At 39.5% G+C, this 21,948-nt stretch overlaps 1 protein-coding gene across 1 annotated transcript in view; it reads right to left on the bottom strand.

The window, feature by feature from the left end:
- The window catches only part of LOC121865649 (roundabout homolog 2-like), a 54,481-nt gene extending 47,958 nt beyond the window's left edge, over window positions 1-6,523 (bottom strand). Inside the window, exon 1 of the mRNA XM_042365176.1 lies at window positions 6,388-6,523. Within this exon, the coding sequence (XP_042221110.1) occupies window positions 6,388-6,523 (136 nt within the window). The remainder of the gene's footprint in view (window positions 1-6,387) is intronic.
- Window positions 6,524-21,948: the final 15,425 nt, after the last annotated feature.

Raw genomic sequence — 21,948 nt, 5'->3', positions numbered from 1 at the left:
CACACACACACACACACACACACTGACTGATTCCTCGAAATGAAACCCCAGAAGTTATTGAGGTTTGTGGAAGGTAAAAGGATTATGATTATTAGAAAGGTATTACTTGGCTCGCTGGAAGTTGCTGGCTATTAGAATTTTCTCTTCTCCAGGTATATCGAAATTAATTAATGAAAAGTGATGTTTCTGAGGTATTGCAGATATTAATAATTTGCTTGCGAAAATCAGGAACATTCAGTTTGTTATTTTTATTTTACACACTGGAACAAAATAAACCATTTATAGTTATTGATGTATATATACCAGTTGTTGTCATTTTATCTTGTGCGTGAAAAAATAATCGTAGATATTTCTTAAGTTGATAAAGATATTAATCAAAATAATTCAATTTACAACAATAAAATATGCCTGACAAGCTCACAACCCCCCCCCCGTCACCCCCGTCCTTCACCTCACCCCCGTCCTCCCCCCGTCACCCCTGTCCCTCCCCCCCGTGTTCATCAAAAGGAATATGTACCGTCACTCCGCTCAAAGAGAATCTCCCAATAATTTGTTGAACTGTGAACTGTACGGGACAATAGGCGTGAAAGGCTGTCACTCTCGCGTTTATTTTGCCAAGTCTAAAAATAATATTGCTGACAGCGGTGTCCATTAGTGAATAATATCCAACACAATACCAGGGAACAAGTATTTTTTTTATTTATTTTTTTTTTTACACCTGGTCCATAGAGGGAATGCAAAACAAAAAAAAAACACCAAACAACAACAAAACAAAAACAAACACATGAATAAGTGTTTTTGGTGTTATTGGGCGGTGTTGGGGAGAACGTCAGGCAAAGACACATTATAAAAAAATATGCGGTTGGGGCCATTGTGTACACAGAGGCTGGAATAATTGCACCGGCTTCTCTGTTCTCCCCCCAATCTATATGGAAATAAAAATACATTGTTCTAGAGTTCTATTCAAAAGGTCCGGGAATATAGGGAGAGGATCATACACCGTCGGGTTCTCAATTGATAAAGAATTAAAACCAGCCGTTGTGTTCAAACCGTGCAAATTGGCGGTCCGTAACTGGCACTATTCGGAATTGACGGTGCGAATTTCGTTATGTAAAACTAAGTGGTATAAAGATGTACGGTACACAAGTGATGGGTTAGAACTCGTGGTGGTACAGAATTTGTGGTACATACAGAATTTGTGGTACATACAGATTGAGGGGTACATAACTGGTGGTAGATGATCGGTAATACAACATTGAGGAACTGTGGTCGTCGAATCTTGGTAGTATGAAAAATTAGTATTGATGTTATATTCTGACTGGAAATATCAGTACAGAAAGAGAAAAGAACTGTGTGTGTGTGTGTGAAAAGGATAAAGGAGAGAGAGAGAGAGAGAGAGAGAGAGAGAGAGAGAGAGAGGAGATATACTGTAGAAATGAAAGGATAAAATATCTCCAGTAAAGTAACTAATTAAGAGTGTTATCCATTCATAAATACTCCCCAAAGCCTTTACCAGGGCAGGTGAGGCCAGGTTGTACGGATATGAAAACTATGAACGTAATTGGCAACAGCGATATACTAACTATAAACAGGCTTGACTTTCCTCCCTATATGTGTGTACGTTTTCATTAACTTAATAGGTCTTTTTTTGCACGGTGTTTCCTGGATGAGAGAGAGAGAGAGAGAGAGAGAGAGAGAGAGAGAGAGAGAGAGAGAGAGGATGATTGGGAAATGGAATGAAATAGAGATACCAATAGAAAAAACCCCGTTAAATGGTTGAATTGAGGTTGGTTTCTGTTGACCTGTGACCCCACTTGTTATCCTGATGTACTATCGTGGCCGTAATGACACACACACACATCACATGACTTTGACCTGTCTTAACTTCTAAATGGTGTCAGTTTGTGTCTTGACCTGTGATGACCTCCTTCAGGCTGTCAAAAAAGTCACTTCATTTTACTCAGAGTCTTGACCTCTCGTGACCTCTTGTATCAAATATTCACGAGGTCAGATGATGTCCTGACCTGACACAACCTCCCTCGTATTGTCAGAAACCTTCACAGTAACATCACCTCCCACACCATGACCTCAGGCAACCTCCCTCTACCTCAGTCATCACTACCGCATCCTCCCTCGACCTCTGTCACCACTACCGCATCCTCCCTCTTATCTCTGGCCTCTCCTCGCGTATGATAGAATAGAGTACAGATAACAGGTGACCTTTTCACTTCTTATCTTATATTGAAAAACCTGTGTGTTGGTCTCTGGTGGCGCGTCACACACACTGATAACTGAGGCCTCGGCTATGTGAATACACCGCCAGGCAGAAAATTATGTTGAAATATTATGTAGAATTATTTAGAACGTGTGAGTGTTGTGTTATCCTTCGAGTATTGTGTTATCTTGTGAGTATTGTGTCGTTATCTTGTGAGTATTGTGTTGTTATCTTGTGAGTGTTGTGTTATCTTGTGAGTGTTGTGTTGTTATCTTGTGAGTGTTGTGTTGTTATCTTGTGAGTGTGTCGTTATCTTGTGAGTGTGTCGTTATCTTGTGAGTGTTGTGTTGTTATCTTGTGAGTGTTGTGTTGTTATCTTGTGAGTGTTGTGTTGTTATCTTGTGAGTGTGTCGTTATCTTGTGAGTGTGTCGTTATCTTGTGAGTATTGTGTCGTTATCTTGTGAGTGTTGTGTTGTTATCTTGTGAGTATTGTGTTGTTATCTTGTGAGTATTGTGACGTTATCTTGTGAGTATTGTGTTGTTATCTTGTGAGTATTGTGTTATCTTGTGAGTATTGTGTTGTTATCTTGTGAGTATTGTGTTGTTATCTTGTGAGTATTGTGTTGTTATCTTGTGAGTATTGTGTTGTTATCTTGTGAGTATTGTGTTGTTATCTTGTGAGTATTGTGTTGTTATCTTGTGAGTATTGTGTCGTTATCCTGTGAGTGTTGTGTTGTTATATTGTGAATGTTGTGTCGTTATCTTGTGAGTATTTTGTTGTTATCTTGGGAGTGTTGTGTTATCTTGGGAGTGTTGTGCTATCATACTTTATTTAACACAACTTATACAAAAATTTTCCTATATTATTGTTACTTTTTCGTGACTACACTTTTTTCATAAAGATAATATTTGCAAGAGATAATAACTGCATTAAAAAAAGTAATTTGAGAATTTAGAAATACAAACATGGAGAAATTAATCCTAGAAGGGTAATATATTGTGAGAGATTTAACAAGAGAATTACAAATCATATGTTTATACCTCGATTCATTCATTTTACCTCATGCTAAAAAAAAGAATGTTGAATGATATTAATGATAGACGCGTATCTGCTTTAATAGTTTGTATGTCCTTGTGGTGAGTCGCTCTCAGTACAGCGGCTCACTCAAACGGACATTATTCATATTGTAATGTTGTTGACTTTTTTTTTTAGGACGCTTGTCTGACGAGTAATCTTTAAAAGTGTAAGTTTATTCATAGCGTCATTAATGTGTTTTAATGAATGCAGTAAATGAGGAAATCTTGTTCACTTGTGTCTCATTATGAGTTTTAAAATACTACCGGATGAATGTGTATCGACTTTTCCATCGTATTGTGTAAGGTTATAATAATAATAAAAATAATAATAATAATAAATAATAATATTAATATTAATAATAATAATAATAATAATAATAATAATAATAATAATAATAATAATAATAATAATAAATGTTTCACTCCTTCAAGCTTATTATTATTATTATTATTATTATTATTATTATTATTATTATTATTTTTTGGCTAATATCTCGCCCGTTGAGTGTCATGCACGGTAGGAAAGTAGGATTTTGATTTTATATTTTCCTTTGTATATTTATTTACGTTTTTAGTATGATGTTATTAAGAAGAGTAGTGTCTTACCTGTCTTAAACCTTTACAAGCCACAAGGTGTTAGATATTGCCAAGCGTCGTCGAAGGATTGTCTGGCGTGACTGTACTCATTGAAACACTGTTATAAGGTGTGGAAATCAAACGTGTTATGTGGTACGGGTTATATTAGTTACAGTACTCGTGTGTATTAGGTTAAAATTTAGTTCGGGATTAATACGAAGTTTTAACTCGTGTTCTTCCCGTAGGATTGATGGTGTGGGTGGTATATCTCATCTGGTTGACTGTCTGTCTGCCATCATACACATCACTCAGGCATTCTAGTCTTCTGTTATTACAAATATTTATAAAAAAAAATCTTCCGAATAATGTAAAGAAAGGCTCATTTTTTGCTCGTTATCTCATATCTCCTCAAGACACACACCGCCTTAGTTTGTTATCTCCCCCCCCCCCCTACCCCCATCACCAGGTCATGCAAATACCTTTATCAGGGTCACATTTCACCTCTTTCACTATGTATGATTTCAAGACTGATTTACTGGTCTGTTATTCATGTGAAGCTCGTCTGGGAGTACAATGAAGGCAGATTTTTTTTTCAAAGTTGTTTTTATTTATGATGTTAACCAGAAGTCAAAGATTTTTTACTCGCCATCAAGGGGAATTTTTCTGCTGGAGGCCAAAACAGAGAAATACTCGGTCATATTTTGCATTTACTTTTTTTCATTATAATATTTTTGAGTCGAATGATATTTTCAATTTTTTTCTTTTTGCTCACGTGGATTTTAATTAAAGGTCGAACAAAAAATAAAAATAAACAGGCGTATTTTCGGTTTATTTTTTATTTATTTTTTTTTATATCCCGTCAATGTTTAGACGAGAGATTTTTATTTTATTTCTGACTTGAATTCTAACTGGGGGCAGAGAACACGTGCAGACTCATTTATTATTATTATGATTATTATTTTTATTATTATTATTATTATTATTATTATTATTATTATTATTATTATTATTATTTTCTTTTTTAGGGGGGGGCCAATGTTCAGCTGCAGTTTCATATTTTTTTTTTTTTGCATTTTCTGGGTAAGATATATTGATAACCTGTCAGTGCCGCGTGTCTTCTCTGTACACACAAACATACACAAGTCCTAGAAAATTAATAAATATATTTTTCCATTACTCATTTTTATTTCTTGTTTAATTATACGTTTAGCCATTGTTCATAATTACTTTCAACATATTTTTCATGTACATTATTTATTTATTTATTTATTTATTTGTTGTTGATTAATTTTGTGTTGTTTTTGTTTATATATTTATTTATTTTCATAATAATTTAGTCTTGCAATACTCTCATTATATATATTCATTGTTCATCCCATGATAAACACTTAATATTTTATCTAAATTGTTTATATTTCTTTTATATACAATATTAATTTGTATCCATATTTTTTTGTATATAATGAAGTCATTATTCATTATTATTTTCATTTCATTGTTATTTTTCGTTGTCTTTCAATTTAGGTATATAATTTTCCTTTTATTTACAGCATACAATGAGGTGCTGTTGTTATATTATTATTATTATTATTATTATTATTATTATTATTATTATTATTAGTAGTAGTATTAGTATTACTATTGTTGTTATATTATTATTATTATTATTATTATTATTATTATTATTATTAGTATTAGTATTAATATTGTTGTTATATTATTATTATTATTATTATTATTATTATTATTATTATATCTCAGGTTTATTCTCGATCATATTTGTTGTTGGTTGAAACGACTGTAAATATTTGTGAGTAATTAGTCTTTCGTTTCAGTAGTTTGAATAGAGAGATATTTTCCACTTGCTCCCACACAGAGACACACACAAAATATACACACGAGCTCTCATGTTTTTTTTTCCCTTCACTATTTAAAGTAGAGAAATCTTTTGCACTTGTCTACTACGTAAGTTTTAATTGGGGGTCAGATAAAATATAGCAACACATTTATATATTATTTTTATTATTATTTTATGATTGCTAATTTCGATTATAATTTTAGTTACTTGGTTTTATAATTACTTTCTTCTGATTTTGATGATTTACGTTGATTATAGTGAATAGATATTTTCAACTCTAGTTCGTTCAGACAGCAAATTTATTCCCTGTTTTAATATTTAGAGCAGAGAGGTATTTTTTTTTACTTGCTCTCGGCGTCCTATTGGTGCGTAGACTGAAAATATACACCAGGATTTTCATGCATGTTTTCTTCTTTTTAATATTTTGAGTAGGAATACATTTTCAGCTTGCTACCAGCGCTTCTGTTACGCCTGACAAAAATATACATGGGGGAGGTGGGGGGGCATTTTCATTTTATTTTCGCAATATTTTGAGTAAAGAGATGCATTCACTTCGCTATGAAAGTTTCTAGTACAAGTTAAACAGTGGAAAATTATACATGGAACATTTACGTATTTTTATGTTTTGATATTTTAAGTAGGAACACATTTTCAGCTTACTGTCAACGGGGATTTCTAAAGCAGGTCGGACACACAAGCCACGGAAGGCGCACATCAGCTGCAGGTTCAGAATGTAAACAAAACTCGGGCAAATGGCAGAGCCCGGAGCCAACATTACCTCCCTGCAAACGACCATTGCGAATGTTGCAATAACAAAATTCCATATCTACGCCTCCCTTCCCTCTTCCGAGTTCCGGGTAGCACATCTTCCTTTTCATCCCTCCGTCTCCTTTTACTCTAACTTTTTCTTTTATTACCGCTATTAAGCTCATATACTTTCGCTAAAACCCACACAAATTTCGGCCAGGAAGACCTTGCTCTTTCACGGGCTTACAAATGTTGGCTGGCGGAGCTGGTGCGCCGCCATTGACCCCACAGGCAGAACGACTCGCCCGCGACTTACCAGTAAAGAGACTCGCTCGTATTTCTCCCCTGAAAGGACTTAGAGAGATATAATGTGGGGAGTGAAGCGATGGGCTCACGGTGTGTGGGGGGGAAGCGTGGGCGGGTGTAAGGGGGAGGAGAAGGAGTAGTTGAGGGAGCGTGGGTGAAGGAGGAGTTGAGGGAGCGTGGGTGAAGGAGGAGGAGTTGGGGGAGTGTGGATGGGTGTAGGAGGGAGGAGGAGGAGGAGGAGGAGTTTAGGGAGCGTGGGTGGATATAGAAGAGGACGTAGTAGGAGCGTAGTTAAGTGTACAGCGGATGCTTAAAGCATGAGGAGCATTACAGGATTCACAGGTTAGTGATGTGGAGTGCACAGGAGCATGTGTGGGTGTAGGGGTGGAGCATGTGTGGGTGTAGGGGTGGAGCATGTGTGGGTGTAGGGGTGGAGCATGTGTGGGTGTGGGGGTGAGGTGTGGGTGTGGAGCTGGAGCATGTGTGGGTGTGGGGCTGGAGCATGTGTGGGTGTGGGGGATGGGCGTGTGTGGGGTATAGGGGATGGAGCATGGTAAACTATAAGCCAGTTGTACAGTAAGGGAGAGGAAGGGAGTGGATACTATGCGCCACCATATATACAGGAGCATGGATGGAATGGGGTGTAACAGGAAGGGGGTATGGGGAGAGGGGGTCTTTATGCACCATATAACCCTCAGGACACTGCAGGTGGTTGGTGAGGGGAGTGGCAGGGTTATGTCTTCGGGGGCGTGGTGGTCGATGTCCTTGACCCTGTTCGTGCTATCACCCCCCCACCTACCACTACCCACTACCTGCCACTACCCCACTACCTGCTACCACCACCCCACCACTACTACCTGCCACCACCACTACCTGCGACCACCCCCCACTACCTGCCACCACCACCCACCTACCTGACACCACCCCCACTACTACCTTGCCACCACCACATACTACTATCTGCTACCACCACCCACTACCTACCCCCACCACTACCTGCGACCACCCCCCACCACCTTCTACCTGACACCACCCCCACTTCTACCTGACACCACCCCCACTACTACCTTGCCACCACCACATACTACTATCTGCTACCACCACCCACTACCTGCTACCCCCCACCACTACCTGCTCGACTCACTACCCAACACCTACTCCAACTCTCAAGTAATATAATCTCTTCATCATTATCCTCTTTTCAACAAACTCTCGGGTCGTCTTTATATTTTACCCTTTATCATTTTCATCTTTTTTCGTTTATTTTCGTTTTTTTTTTATTTCTTATTCTTTTATCTTTTATCTTTTTGCGTTCTTCCTTTTTCATATTTTCTCCTTTTTATTTGACTACTTTATCTTTGTTCCCCCTCCTCCTCTTCTTGGTATTGTCTTTCCCTTTTCTTCTTCTCTGTTTCCTTTATCTATCAACTACCTCCAAAAATTATACCTTTATTTACGCCAAATTTTTCCTCAAAAAATATATTCCTTTCTCATTTAAGACAATTTTTTGTTTAATTCTTTTCCTTTCGTTCTTCTTCGTCTTCATATTCTTTATTTTCTGTCTTCATTCATTCATTCATTCATCCATTCTTCTTTTTTGTTGTTCTTCTACTTGTTGTTGTTCATCTTGTTCTTGTTCTTCAATTTCTCTATCTTCTTTTGTTGCTCTTATATTCTTTTACTCCTCAGCGTCTAAAGAAGAACAAAAATTCTCTATTTACATTAAACTCTTTTGCCTCCATTTTTTCCCTGACTTCCTTCGTTGTCTTTTAAATAACTGACAAAGGCTCACCTGTTGAATTTGACAATCGACTCGCTTTATCGTTCTACCTGAAGCCTCTGCCGACCGTGTGTGTGTTCTTTAGTTTTTTGTACCCTTTGTTTTTCTTGTGAGTCAGAGAGAGAGAGAGAGAGAGAGAGAGAGAGAGAGCATAAACACATCCCCGGTACAGTTAACAAAAATTATTGTCATGAAGTAAACCCCAATTTGTTCATGATTGTTGTTGTCAGTGCATCGTGTTATGTTGTTTAATTACTGCAGTGTTTCGTCCTTCCTCTCATCCATGACCATAAATTATAACTTTAAAATAAGAGACTTGTGTTTTTGTCGGATTGTAGCGTCTCCTTAGCATTTGTATTTGTATTTTTTTTTATGTTTATTTAGTTTTCATTGATTGTACACGTTTATTTATTTATTTTTTCTGTTGTGAATATTTTTTGTTATTTTTGGCTGAGTATTTTTTATTTTTTTTAACTGAACTCTATTCTTGATCATAAATTTGCTGTTTTTTTGGTTATTAACATTTTTATATCTTGGTTAGTATAACATATAAATCATTTTTACTCTACCTAAAGTTGTGTCATACTTACCAATGTTATATTTACTGTATATCACGTACAGTCCTAGAGTGCACTGCTTGGCTAGACAATATCCTCACCCACATACATTATTATTTCTCCCACATAACAATAAGACACGAGACCTTTCCCATAACACAACCTACAAATGTTATTCCACCGAGATCAATGGAACCAATATCCGCTGGAATCCAGACGCTGGCGAAAACAAAAGAGCATCAGAACCATAAGGCCACGACCCTCCAGCCTCCCCAGTTACAATACTCACGACCATCGGAGAGGATTGAATTGCCTTATAGAAGTCGGTTTAGTGAATATTTACAGATCTATATAAAGTAAAAAGTTCATCTGAATCTTGTGGTCATCACCTAACCTAACCTAACTTGTGAATCTCCTGACGACAGCAAAAACATGTGAATAGTTTGGTGTTAGAGTTACGAGTTTTCTCAGACCAGTGACAGATCTTTTGTGAGTCTTCAGACGCCGACAACATAGAAAAAAAAACATAATTGACCTCAAAATCGATGCCTACCAGTCCTTTGATAACCATTTCTTAACGTCGAGTCTCAAACAGTAACACAGGAAGAGCAATTGTACCTCAAGACAAAGATACCTCAACAAAGCGTAAAGCCTCTGTGAGTATCCGGACTCTGATGTAAACAAAGCATCATCTGAACCTACAAGAAAAAAAAAAGAAAAAAAAAGAACAATCCATCGCAGCGTTAAACCTTCCCGGGTATCCATACACCGAATCAAACAAAACAAACAAGAGATCATCAGAATCTTGAGCCAAAGAGTAAACCTCAGCCGTAACGAATAGAAATAAATCTTCATGAGACAACAAGTGGACACAAGTAGCCCTGTCCACTAAATGCGTCTTGGTCCAGCGGCAAAATAGACGTGTGTGTCGCCGCGGACATAAGATTGTATATTTCATCAGTGCAGCGATCTTTGGGAAATGGTCCATGATTTTGGATCATAAATTGGGGAACCGTCTGAGCCAACTGCGCCGATAAGGGAGGGAAGAGGTCCCATGATACTCTGGAAAAGGACCGAAAAAACGTAGCGAAAAAAAGAATAGGGGAGTGGGAGACCGTAGGAGAGGGAGGACGATGGGAGGTTAAGCAGTTTTAGATAAAGGAGGGGTGTGGGGAGTGGCGGTGTAAGGTGGGGGAGGGGAGGCAGAGGTGGCTGAGGAGGAGCTTTGTAGGGTAGGGAGGAGGGGCACTGTAGAGGAAGGGGAGAGATGGATGGGGCACTGTAGGGTGAGGGTAAGGCTGGAAGGGGCACTCATGAGTTCGAGAGTATGGTAAGGGCCAGAGTGGGGTAGGGTAAATGGGGGGGCAGTGAAGGGGAGGGGGGGGGTATGTGTAGGAGACATTCTGTAGAGAGGGGGAGTAGGTAGGAAAGTGTACAGCATGTGAGGGGCGAAGGAGGGAGAAGGCTTAGTAGAGAGCACCAGTGAGGGGGAGAATGGTCCTGGTGCCCACGGTGTGGAGAGTGAGAGGGAGAGAGAGAGAAAGAGAGAGAGACAGAGAGGACATGAAATGATTAGAAGACGTTGAAGGATGTAATACACATTATTTTTTACATTGTTTGCCTTTAACTGTAAATTAGGTTACTTATTTGTTTACACAGTTTGTCCCACACAATAAATTAGCAAACAACATGTAATATATACACTGCATACATGTTATATGGTTTTAGATATACGTTGTGCAATATGGCCAGTATAAGTATATTGTAAAGAGTATAACTGACATTAGGGTTTACTTTCCTACTCTTCTTGAATAGTTTACACTGAGTCCTTTAGCAACTGATATACATAAGACAAGAGGCCCTATGTAATTACAGTGTAAAAGGTATACCCAGTTACTTGGTTTACTTTTAATGTCCTGTTGCATAGTTTATTAGGTGGTTTACAACGAGTGTTCTATGGTTTCCTTTTATGGTTTACTTCCGTCGTAAAAGAGAGGTATACGGCCATTTTCAGGAGTAAGATACCCTGTTGAGAACACCACAGGGACCGCCCAGACATCAGACTGGCCGAAAAAAACAGGAATAATTCTTAGGACTTTTCTCCAGTGCTGTATAAAGGGGAGGTGATGAGGGGATAGGGGAGGTGGAGAGGGGGGTGATGAGGGGGTGGGGGAGAAGGAAGGTAGGTAGGGGAGAAGGAAGGTGGTAGGGGAGAAGGAAGGTGGTAGGGGGGAGAAGGAAAGGTGGGTGAATGGATAGGCGAGGAGGGGAAAAAAGGCAGATGAAGAGAGGAGGGTAGAGAAGGGGTTGAGAGAGGAGGGGAAGGAGGATAGAGGGAGAGCTGGAGGAGAGGTGGTGAGGGTATGAAGGAAAAGGGGGGGGAAACAAACCACAGGAGAGAGAGAGAGAGAGAGAGAGAGAGAGAGAGAGAGAGACCCTTGGAGGTAGGAAGGAACAACCTGCCTGAAGGGGACGTGGAGAGGCCTAAGAGACCCTTGAAATAATGTTCAAATGGATGTTTTTGGCAAGATATTTCCTCAGAGTTATTGGTCTAACTCGCCTCCTTGATGGTCACTTGGCGGCTCCAACAACTAATAAAAATCCGGATGGAGTTAACCCCAAAAAAGTGAAGGGGAGGACACGAAAAGGGCTGACGGCAACGTATCCAAGAACACACACACACACACACACACACACACACACACACACACACACACACACACACACACACACACACACACACACACATGACTCAAGATCAATATAAATTCTACAAAATGACAAGAAAGACAGATGCGGATTTTTATAAACGTGCAACAAAATGGAAGGCGTAAATACCCCGTCAAACAACGACAACAAACAACAGAGGCTCCATAAACAACAACAACCAATAACAACAACAACAGAGGCTCCATCAACAACAACAACAACCACCAACAACCACCAACAACAAACAACAACAACCACCAATAACAACAGAGGCTCCATCAACAAGATATCTGGATTTTGCGTGCCTGGAAGCCTTTCATGACAGCTACCTTTCATCTCGGAGACGTTTGACGATGATAAACGAGTTAGGTTGTCCTAATTACCTCTTTATTTACGCTCCCGGAGAGATAAAAAAAAGGAAACTCCTGATGAATAATTACTTCCCTACTCAATATACGATGTGTGGGGAGGAGGGGAAGGGGGGGGAGAGGGAGGGGAGGAAAGTGGGGGGTTAGGCCAATCTCAGCTCCCCAGTTAGGATTAGTAAATATTTCATTACGTATAATTTCCCATTTTCCAAGATCAAACCCTCGTAAAAAGAGACGCTCGTATATGAAAAAAAGAGAAGAAATTGTTCATAATTTTTTTTTATCGTGTGTGTCTGTGTGTGTGTGTGTGTGTGTGTGTGTGTGTGTGTGTGTGTATGTAAAGAAAACAAACCTTCATGGTGATTTTACACGCTGTAGACAAGGTAGAAAATTTTACATTATTTTGTTTTTGTTTACATATATTTCTTAACCTTTGCTCCTTTGTTGCAAGATATGAATATTAGAACACTGAAAAAAAAATACAGTTTTTATAATAGTTTCACCAGAGGGAAAATACAGCGACTATTTTTTTTAAGCTCTATGGCCAACATTTACCTTTACCTTGCTATAAAGGAAGAATTTGCAATCTCGTTTGTAAAATGGCTTAGGAAATTTTTACAATATTTTGTTTTTGAGGAGTTGCATCAAAGTTTCCTGTGGTATTGCAATTTTGACGTGTCAGTAAAGGCGAAATATGTGATCCCTGTAACTTGTTGTGTGTGTGTGTGTGTGTGTGTGTTATATGTGAAAAAGTGTAAATTTCTTGAATATGTACAGATTACTATTTACCCATTACTTACAGTATATGTAATAAATATTGTAATAAATATGAGTGAATAAATCCAATAACTTGTATCTAAGAAAAGCAATATTTTTACTCAGCGAATCCAACTTGGAGAAAATTATCTGTGCAAGATAGTTTTGGCTACAGCTTGACGTACGGGGGATTACTGAAGAACTTACGATAAAATGAGTAAAAATTAAAAAAAAATATTTCTTTGAATCTAATAATAATAATAATAATAATAATAATAATAATAATAATAAATAGTCACACTGACATTTCTTTAAGGTCATTGAAAGGAAAAATTTGGATTAAAATAAAGTAGCTTAACGAGATGTAAACAGATTACTTAAAGAGGATTAACAGGGTAAATCGGGATTATTCAAGGGATTAAATCGGTTTTTTTTAATAGGGATTTAAGGAGAATCTGAGTGTGTGTGGGAGTACTGGAGTGTGGGAGTACTGGAGTGTGTGTGGGAGTACTGGAGTGTGTGTGGGAGTATTAGAGTATGTGGGAGGACTGGAGTGTGGGAGTAAGGCTAGGGAGTGAGGGTGTACGATGAGAAATTGTGGGAGGAATACTAGTGTGTGTGGGAGAACTACAGAGCGTGGGAGAAGTATTACAGAGCGTGGGAGGGAAGTATCAAAGAGCGTGGGAGAACTACAGAGCGTGGGAGAAGTATTACAGAGCGTGGGAGGGAAGTATCAAAGAGCGTGGGAGAACTACAGAGCGTGGGAGAAGTATTACAGAGCGTGGGAGGGAAGTATCAAAGAGCGTGGGAGAACTACAGAGCGTGTGTGTGGGAGAGACGAGCAGAGAGACAGACAACTGTAGTCATAAGGTCAGAGTTTATATTCAGTAGTTGAGGTAAAAGTTAAAAGGTCAAAAAGTGAAGATGAAATAAAACAAACAAACATGTAACAGAATATATAAACTAATGAACCGTGTGTGGTGGTTAGGTTAGGTTTGGTTTGATTGGTTGATTAACTGTTTGATTGATTGACTGTTTGATTGATTGACTGTTTGATTGATTAAGTATTTAATTGATTGATTGATTGATTGATTGACTATTTTTATTGATTGATTGACGGTTTGATTGATTGATTGATTGATTAACTGTTTTTATTGATTGATTGACTGTTTGATTGATTGATTGATTAACTGTTTTTATTGATTGATTGACTGTTTATTTGATTGATTGCTTAACTGTCTGATTGATTGATTGATTGATGTAATGGTAATCGTTTAGACATATCAATAACATAGAGCCGAGAAATATTATTAATGGTCGCTGAGGAGTAGAGAGGAATAATGGCTCTGACTGACAGCCAATCACAAGACATTAAATAAATAGTCCATAACTGACAGCCAATCACAAGACATTAAATAAATAGTCCAATACTTTGTCTGTCTCGTAAATGTAGCTTTCTATTACCGTCTCTGGGGACAGCTGATACCTCTCGTTAACTGTCTGTATTTCTCTCTCTGTTTATCATTTAATTTCCCCTTATCTGTCTCTTTAACTGTGTCTGTCTGTCTGTGAAGCTCACTTTAACCGTTTATGTGTCTGTCTGTTTGTCTTTGTTTCTCTCGTCATCTGTCTGTCTGTCTGTCTGTCTGTCTGTCTGTCTGTCTGTCAGTCTGCCTATCTGTCTCTGTCTGTCTGTCTGTCTGTCTTTCAAGTTCACCTTAACCTCTGTCTCTCTGCCATTGAATCACGCCTTAACAATCTCTCTGTCTCTCTCTTTGTCTTTTGAGTGTCTCTGACTGACGCCCATTGTGTGTGCAAGAGTCAGTTGAGTCACTTTTCACATCCTCAAACTTTCCGTTGTCCGATTGTTTTAACGGAGTACGAAAGAACCTAACCTAACCTAACCTAACCTGACCTGACCTGACCTTAACCTAACCTTAACCTAACCTTAACCTAACTTAACCTAACCTAACCTATTTCGCTGCCATTTTTCCTGTCATGTTTGTGGACTAATAAGTAAGGCGAGCCAACTATAAGTCAGGTCTCATATTCCCAATTAGGAGGAAAACTTGACGTAAGATTCCCTCGAGAAGTTGAGTTCACTTGAAGACTATTGTTATCTCTCTATCTCTCTCGCTCTCTCTCTCCCAATTTTATCCACTCTCCCACTCAATCCCTATCCACCTACTCTTCCATCACCGGTCCTACCCCCCCCACAGCAACACACACGGGGGCAGGAAATTAATCTGGCGGTGCGTATATCACCTCCGATGTTTCTGGTAGCAGGGCTTTGTGAGACGTGAGAGGCAACCATGCGTCTCCCGCCTTCACCCGTACTCAAAAATACGCGTTTTATTTTTTCCGTACTAAATTATGGAAGTTTTATTTTCGCACTCAAAAATACGCGCGCGTTTTATTTTTTCCGCACTCAAAAATACGCTCGTTTTATTTTATTTTTTTATTGACTCCTAACTGGAAGGAGAATGAAACAAACTTGACTTCCTTGAGACACTACGTAAAGATATGGTTATGTAAGATTATTTGGTTTAGTTTCTTGTGTTCCTGACTGTAAAGGTGAATATGAAACTGACTCATAAGGGTAATGCATGATTTTTTCCCTAACTTACCTTACCTAACCTAACCTAACCTAACCTAACTAACCTAACCTGTAATTGAACACTTCTAGAGATGGTGGTAGAGTCTTAAGTCACTCAGTTTATCTACATGCAGTAATTAAAGTGAGTTATTTAGATGTTTTTTTTTTCACGTGAGGAATTTAGAGAAGAACTGATAAAACTTTCCAGTAACTGAACTTATTCACTTAGCTCCAGTTACGGGTAAAAAGAATGTTATGTACAAACAACTTTAAAGTACTAGTGTTGTTAGCAGCAAGAGACAGGAGGAGCCTCTCTTAATTAACTTATTTATGATCTAGCTTTAAATATAGTTGCTAGGTTATGTTTACTTACTACAATTAAGAAGGAACAATTTAAAGTCGTCATAACCTTTGAGAACGCGAGCCCTTGAGTAAGACTGTAACTTATAATAACAAACTAAAAAAAATTAAGTCGAAACGCGTTCACTTATCTCCTTATAAAAACAACAAATACAGCGCATCAGTTCTGAAAAAAAAAATCATGTCCAAAACGCGTTCACTTTCCCCCCGTTTGGGGAAGGAAGGAAAAAAAACTCGACGTAGGAGTCTTTAAGAATCTTGGGAGTAAGAGGCAGCCATGCGTCTCCTGCCTCACCCCCACATATTGACCTTTTTGCCTCTACTTTGGAGATATATGGCCCAGACGTCGAGTCCCGGGGCGCTGGTAGTGATGCTGTGTGTCAGGGGTGGGGTGAGGGTGAGGGCAGGGGTGAGGTGTGAGGTGAGGCAGGGTGAGGGTGAGGCAGGGGTGAGGGGGTGGTGCAGGGGTGGGTGAGGCAGGGGTGAGGTGGAAGGTTAGGGAGGTGTAAAATGGGCAGGGGTGGTGCTCTGGGGGTTTACAGGGGTGAAGATATAGGTGATGGAAGGCGCATCACGACTGTCATCATCATCATCATCATCATCATCATCATCATCATCATTCATCATCATCACAACTTCTAATATACAGTAACCATCACTACCACAATAAACAACAACAACTGCTGGCATCACCACCACTAAAATATATCAGACACAGACACACACACACACACACCACACACACACACACACACACACACACGATTACAATAACTCCTCCAATCTTCCCTCTTCCCTTTCACCTCTTTTCCATTCTTCCCTTTCTTCCTCCATTCTTCGCCCTCCCACCCTCTATCTCTCTTCCCTCCCACACTAGTTATTGTCCCTCCGTCGGTCCATCACTGGCAGTGTATTCTATCCGAGGTGATCTTCCCGCCCAGCTGGCCATGGACATACAGTACATCACCTGACGAGAGATCTTATCAAAACACAGTCCTCTCAGTCGCTTTGTTTTAATTGTTAGATCCAAGAAATGTTTTGATGGATTATTGACTCTTCTTCTTCCTTCTTCATCAATCGTTTCTACCTATATCGTATTTTCTGTTATTTCCTCTTGTTTCCTTCTTCCCATATCAACTTACTCGACCAAACAGATCACATTAGCATCACTACATCATTAATCACCACAAGAGGTTTGTTATCATTTATCGTTTGAAATTGTTGGTGTAAATTACCTATGAGTGTCGTGCTTGAATACCGAAGCTTTTGAAAATCAGTATTAACGTAATGCATAATAACGTAAAGGAGAACAATAAGGAGTTATTAATTACCAGAAGTGGATACATTAGTTAGTAATTACCTATATAAAGAGATTAAAAAAAAAAATACAGGTATTGGTGCACAAAAGGTAATTGATTTTGAGACATAAGGTTTATTTTAAGACACGGTTTATTTTAAGACATACGGTTTAAACATACGGTTTATTTTAAGACATACGGTTTATTTTAAGACATATACACGAGAAATACAGCCGCCTCGTCATCAAGTCTCCTAGGAAATAATATCTTTCCGACCAATGTTGCCAATATGACAGCTAATCTCACAACGTAATCTCGTAGCTAATCTCACGACCAAATCTTCAAACTAATCGACAACTAATCAACTGGGTGGAATAGAAGCCAGCAAGTCCCTCGCGGTGCCAATCTGGTGGGCGTGACGAGCTTCCCTCTCTGGCTTTTCTCTCTGAGGTGTAATATTGAGGGATCTCTCAGTCAACTGCTGCTTGTGAGTGACAGGGGGTAGAAGTGAACACGATTAGATGTATATAACGAGAGAGAGAGAGAGAGAGAGAGAGAGAGAGAGAGAGAGAGTAAATCTTTTAGTTTGTATATTAATTTATTTTTTTATTTGCGTTGGCTCCTGTCGGGGTATATATGCTTTCGTGTGTGTGTGTGTGTGTGTGTGTGTGTGTGTGTGTGTGTGTGTGTGTGTGTGTGTGTGTTACCTCCTAAAAAGCTAGAGACGCCTTTCTGTCCACCGCTCGGCTTAACCAAGCCAAGACGACTGGACTGGCGCTGGGCAGACTCAGAAACTATGCCACCGAAACTAATCCTAATGAAACGAGTTGAAATCCCCCGCAAAGCCAGCCAGTGGCCCTCACTTAACAGAGTAAGGAGTTGTCTGCTACTTTTAACCATTACACTATTTGTTTACTTCTTCGTTAATCTATCTTTCTCATTCAATCTTTGTCAACACACACACACACACACACACACATGCCTTTCCAGATTCACATTAAATACAGAATTCAGAAATTACAGTGAATTATGCTAACAAGCTACAGCATTTACATGACTTAAGACATCAGTGAATGGGCTGGCTGGGTTCCTCCACTCATCACATCCTACCTTCATTCGTCAGATTCCTACCATCACTCGTCATATTCCTACCATTATTCGTCAGATTACTACCATCACTCGTCAGATTCCTACCTTCACTCTTCAGATTCACCCTCTATCTACCTCGTCAGATTCCTACCTTCACTCGTCAGATTCCTACCTTCACTCGTCAGATCCTACCTTCACTCGTCAGATTCCTACCTTCACTCGTCGAATTCTACCATCACTCGTCAGATTCCTACCTTCACTCGTCAGATTCCTACCTTCACTCGTCGAATTCCTACCTCCTCGTCAGATTCCTACCTTCACTCGTCAAATTCCTACCTTCACTCGTCAGATTCTACCCTCACTCGTCGGATTCCTACCTTCACTCGTATTCTCTTACTCTCGTCATTCCTACCTTGTCTTCCTCTCAGATTCCTACCTTCTTACCTTCAGATTCCTACCATCACTCGTCAGGTTCCTATCAAGTATAAATATCATGTTTATGTAAATATCCTGTTACGTTACGATAAAAGACTCTCTCTCTCTCTCTCTCTCTCTCTCTCTCTCTCTCTCTCTCTCTCTCTCTCTCTCTCTCTCTCTCTCTCTCTCTCTCTCCAGAACTTGTTTGATGGTTGAGACACGAGGACGTTGATGGTGAAACTTGACAAGTTGTTATCATGTACCAAGTTGTGACAAGTTGACAACCCGTATTGAAGAAGAGAGAGAAGGGCTAGAATGTGGATAGAGAGAGAGCTAAGAATGTAGATAGAGATGAAGATAGTATAATCCAAGGAAGAAGGACAGTTTATGAGATCGAAGGGTGAAGAGAGAGAGAGAGAGAGAGAAGTCTTCATCACGATGCTCCACGCGTGTGCCACATTTTCTGCTCCTTCATCAGCGTCTTCCAAGTCTCATCTTTCTTCACCGTCTTGTACATCCCCCACGCCTCACGCATCTACAATGTCTTCACCAATTTCGCAAACTTCCGCATTTCAGTCTCTCTCTCTCTCTCTCTCTCTCTCTCTCTCTCTCTCTCTCATTTTAATTTTCTACATTCTTTGTTTCCACATTTAATCCGTCATATTTACTCTCTCCTTCACTTTCATCGTTTCAACACTTTCTCCATTATCCTCACCATCTTTCTGTACTTTCACTGTTTCATCACTCTCTCCATCATCCTCACCATCTTTCTGTACTTTCACTGTCATTACTTTCTCCATTATCCTCACCATGTTCCTTTATTTTCACTGTCATCACTTTCTCCATTATCCTCACCATGTTCCTTTACAGTCACTTGTTCCCACACTTTCTCCATCATCTTTACCACGTCCTTTACTTTTCACAGCTTCTTCGTATTCTCCTTCACGTTTAGGTCTTCAAGAGTTCTTACAACCTTGTAAATTCTTCCTCTTCCTCCTCTTCCTCTTCCCCCCTCCTCTTCCTTTTCCTAGCTCCTCTTCCTCCTCTTTCTTCTCTTATTTTTCCTCTTCCTCCTTCCCATCCTCCTCCTCCTTTGGCTTTCCTCATTTTTCCATTCTATGTCTTTTGTGAAGTTCAATTTCTTATGTTTATTTTTATCGTCTGTTTCCCTCTTATTTTTTGCCTTTCACGATTATTTCCGCATTTTCTTTCAATCATATTTTTATTAACACTTTCTCTTTATTCCTTTTTCTTTCTGTTGTGTTTCTGGTCACACGTGGTTCATTCCTTTCTTCCTATTTCTTCCTATCTTAATATTTTTGTTTATTTTTATTCACTTTGTATTTCGTGTTTCTATCTACGCTTTCTATTTCATTTTTATCCGCAGTTTTATTTTCTTTATTTCCCTCCTTAGTCTCGCTTTTATTTTTACACTTTTTTCACTCGCACTTTTCCACACTTTCTTTCTCATTTTTTTCCTTTCTCTCTTATTCGTTCCCACACTTATTTTTATTTTTTCTTCCTTCATATTTCTCTCCACACTTTTTTCTATCATTGCTTTCTCTCAGTTATATCCACTTACTTTTTCTCCTCACTTTCACTTTATCCATATTTTTCCCCTCACTTTCTCTCACACTCTTATCAACTCTTTTCCCTTATTTTCATTTTATCTACTTTCTTCCTCTTTCCCTCATTTACTCTCTAACTTTTATCACCTTTTCCCATACTTGTTATTTATTCACCAATTTTTAGTCTTTCACTTTTTATTTTATTTTTCCTCATTGTGTCTCACTGCCACATTCCACCCCATCCACAATTTTCCCTCACAACCACAATTTCATGTCGACCAGAATTCTCCTCACTAACCACAATTCCCTCACTAACCACAATTACCCCTCACTAACCACAATTCCCCTCACTAACCACAATTCCCCTCACTAACCACAATTCCCCTCACTCTAACCACAATTTCACCGAACCACAATTCCCATTTTCTTCCTCACTACAGTACCACACCCACTAGTGAACCTCCACAGTATATATATAAACACTTTATTTTACCACCTCGACTTCATAAAATCCCTCAACTTTATAACAGGAGAAACCCTTAAGGGAACTTAACGCTATTGGGAAAAGCAGAAGTGAGATATCAGGTGGAGGAGGGGAGGGGGAGGGAGGGAGGGAGGAGGGGTCTAGATGGACGAGGTGTGGGTGGGGGAAGGGGAGGGTGAGGATGAAGTGGGTCCGGTGCCATTGAAACTTAAAGAGTCTGAATCTCTTAATGGGGCGATAAAGTCTATTCCAATTCCTTCCGAAGAGATGAAGAGTTCGTAAAAGTTGATACAAAAAGGATCCGGGAACCGCTTCTCATTCCCCGTGTAATTGCTCTTTCCGAGTTTATACTTCTACTGCGGCGCGTTATCATGAGACCACCACCACCGTGTGTGTGTGTGTGTGTGTGTGTTTGTACATACCTATATATTCGAGCGTGTAAATGATCAAATATAAGTCTATGCAAGCGTGTACATAATGTATATTCATCATATATTACTTAGGAATGATCTTATTTGCACGCACACACACACACACACACACACACACACACACAGACAGACAGACATTAAGATAATCCCATCTGCGATATATTAAGATAAGCTCTCACCCACACTTAACCTTCTCCCATTCCACTTCCCTATCCCGCTCTTCCTCCTCCTCCTCCTCCCTACCCCCTACCCGGATCCTCCTCCCTCCCCCACCCCTGTATCCGCAAGCTATCCCCCATCACGGCCACCCATCCACACTGTACACATCTCCCTAACCTAACCTAACCCATCATCCACACTTGATCCTCCTCCCCGCCCCATACACCCCATTCTTCTGTATCCACACTTATATATGTGCTGTTCTCTAGCTCTACTACATTCACCCCATTATTCCACACACACACACCCACACACACACACACACCACCAGCTCCGCCCCTAGAAGCATGCACACAAGCTCCCCGCCCCCTTCCCGCCATACATCCCCGCAGTCCATCAAACTATTCCCCGCCAACGTACCCCAGGGCGATAAACTTCCTGTTTCCTAAATCAGTCGTGAGAGCCCCCGGCAACATACACACATCCTTCACCACTTCCACAATGACAAAGAGTAAAAAAAAAATAAATAAAACAAAGAGAAAAAGAGAGAGAAAGAGACAATAAAATCCCAGGTATTGTTTCTGTATACGGGAGCA

Source organism: Homarus americanus, unplaced genomic scaffold (assembly GCF_018991925.1).
Source record: "Homarus americanus isolate GMGI-L3 unplaced genomic scaffold, GMGI_Hamer_2.0 scaffold23458, whole genome shotgun sequence".
NCBI classification, from domain to species: domain Eukaryota; kingdom Metazoa; phylum Arthropoda; class Malacostraca; order Decapoda; family Nephropidae; genus Homarus; species Homarus americanus.
Note: the sequence above shows the minus strand (reverse complement) of the source record. Positions and strands in the feature narration are given on the sequence as shown.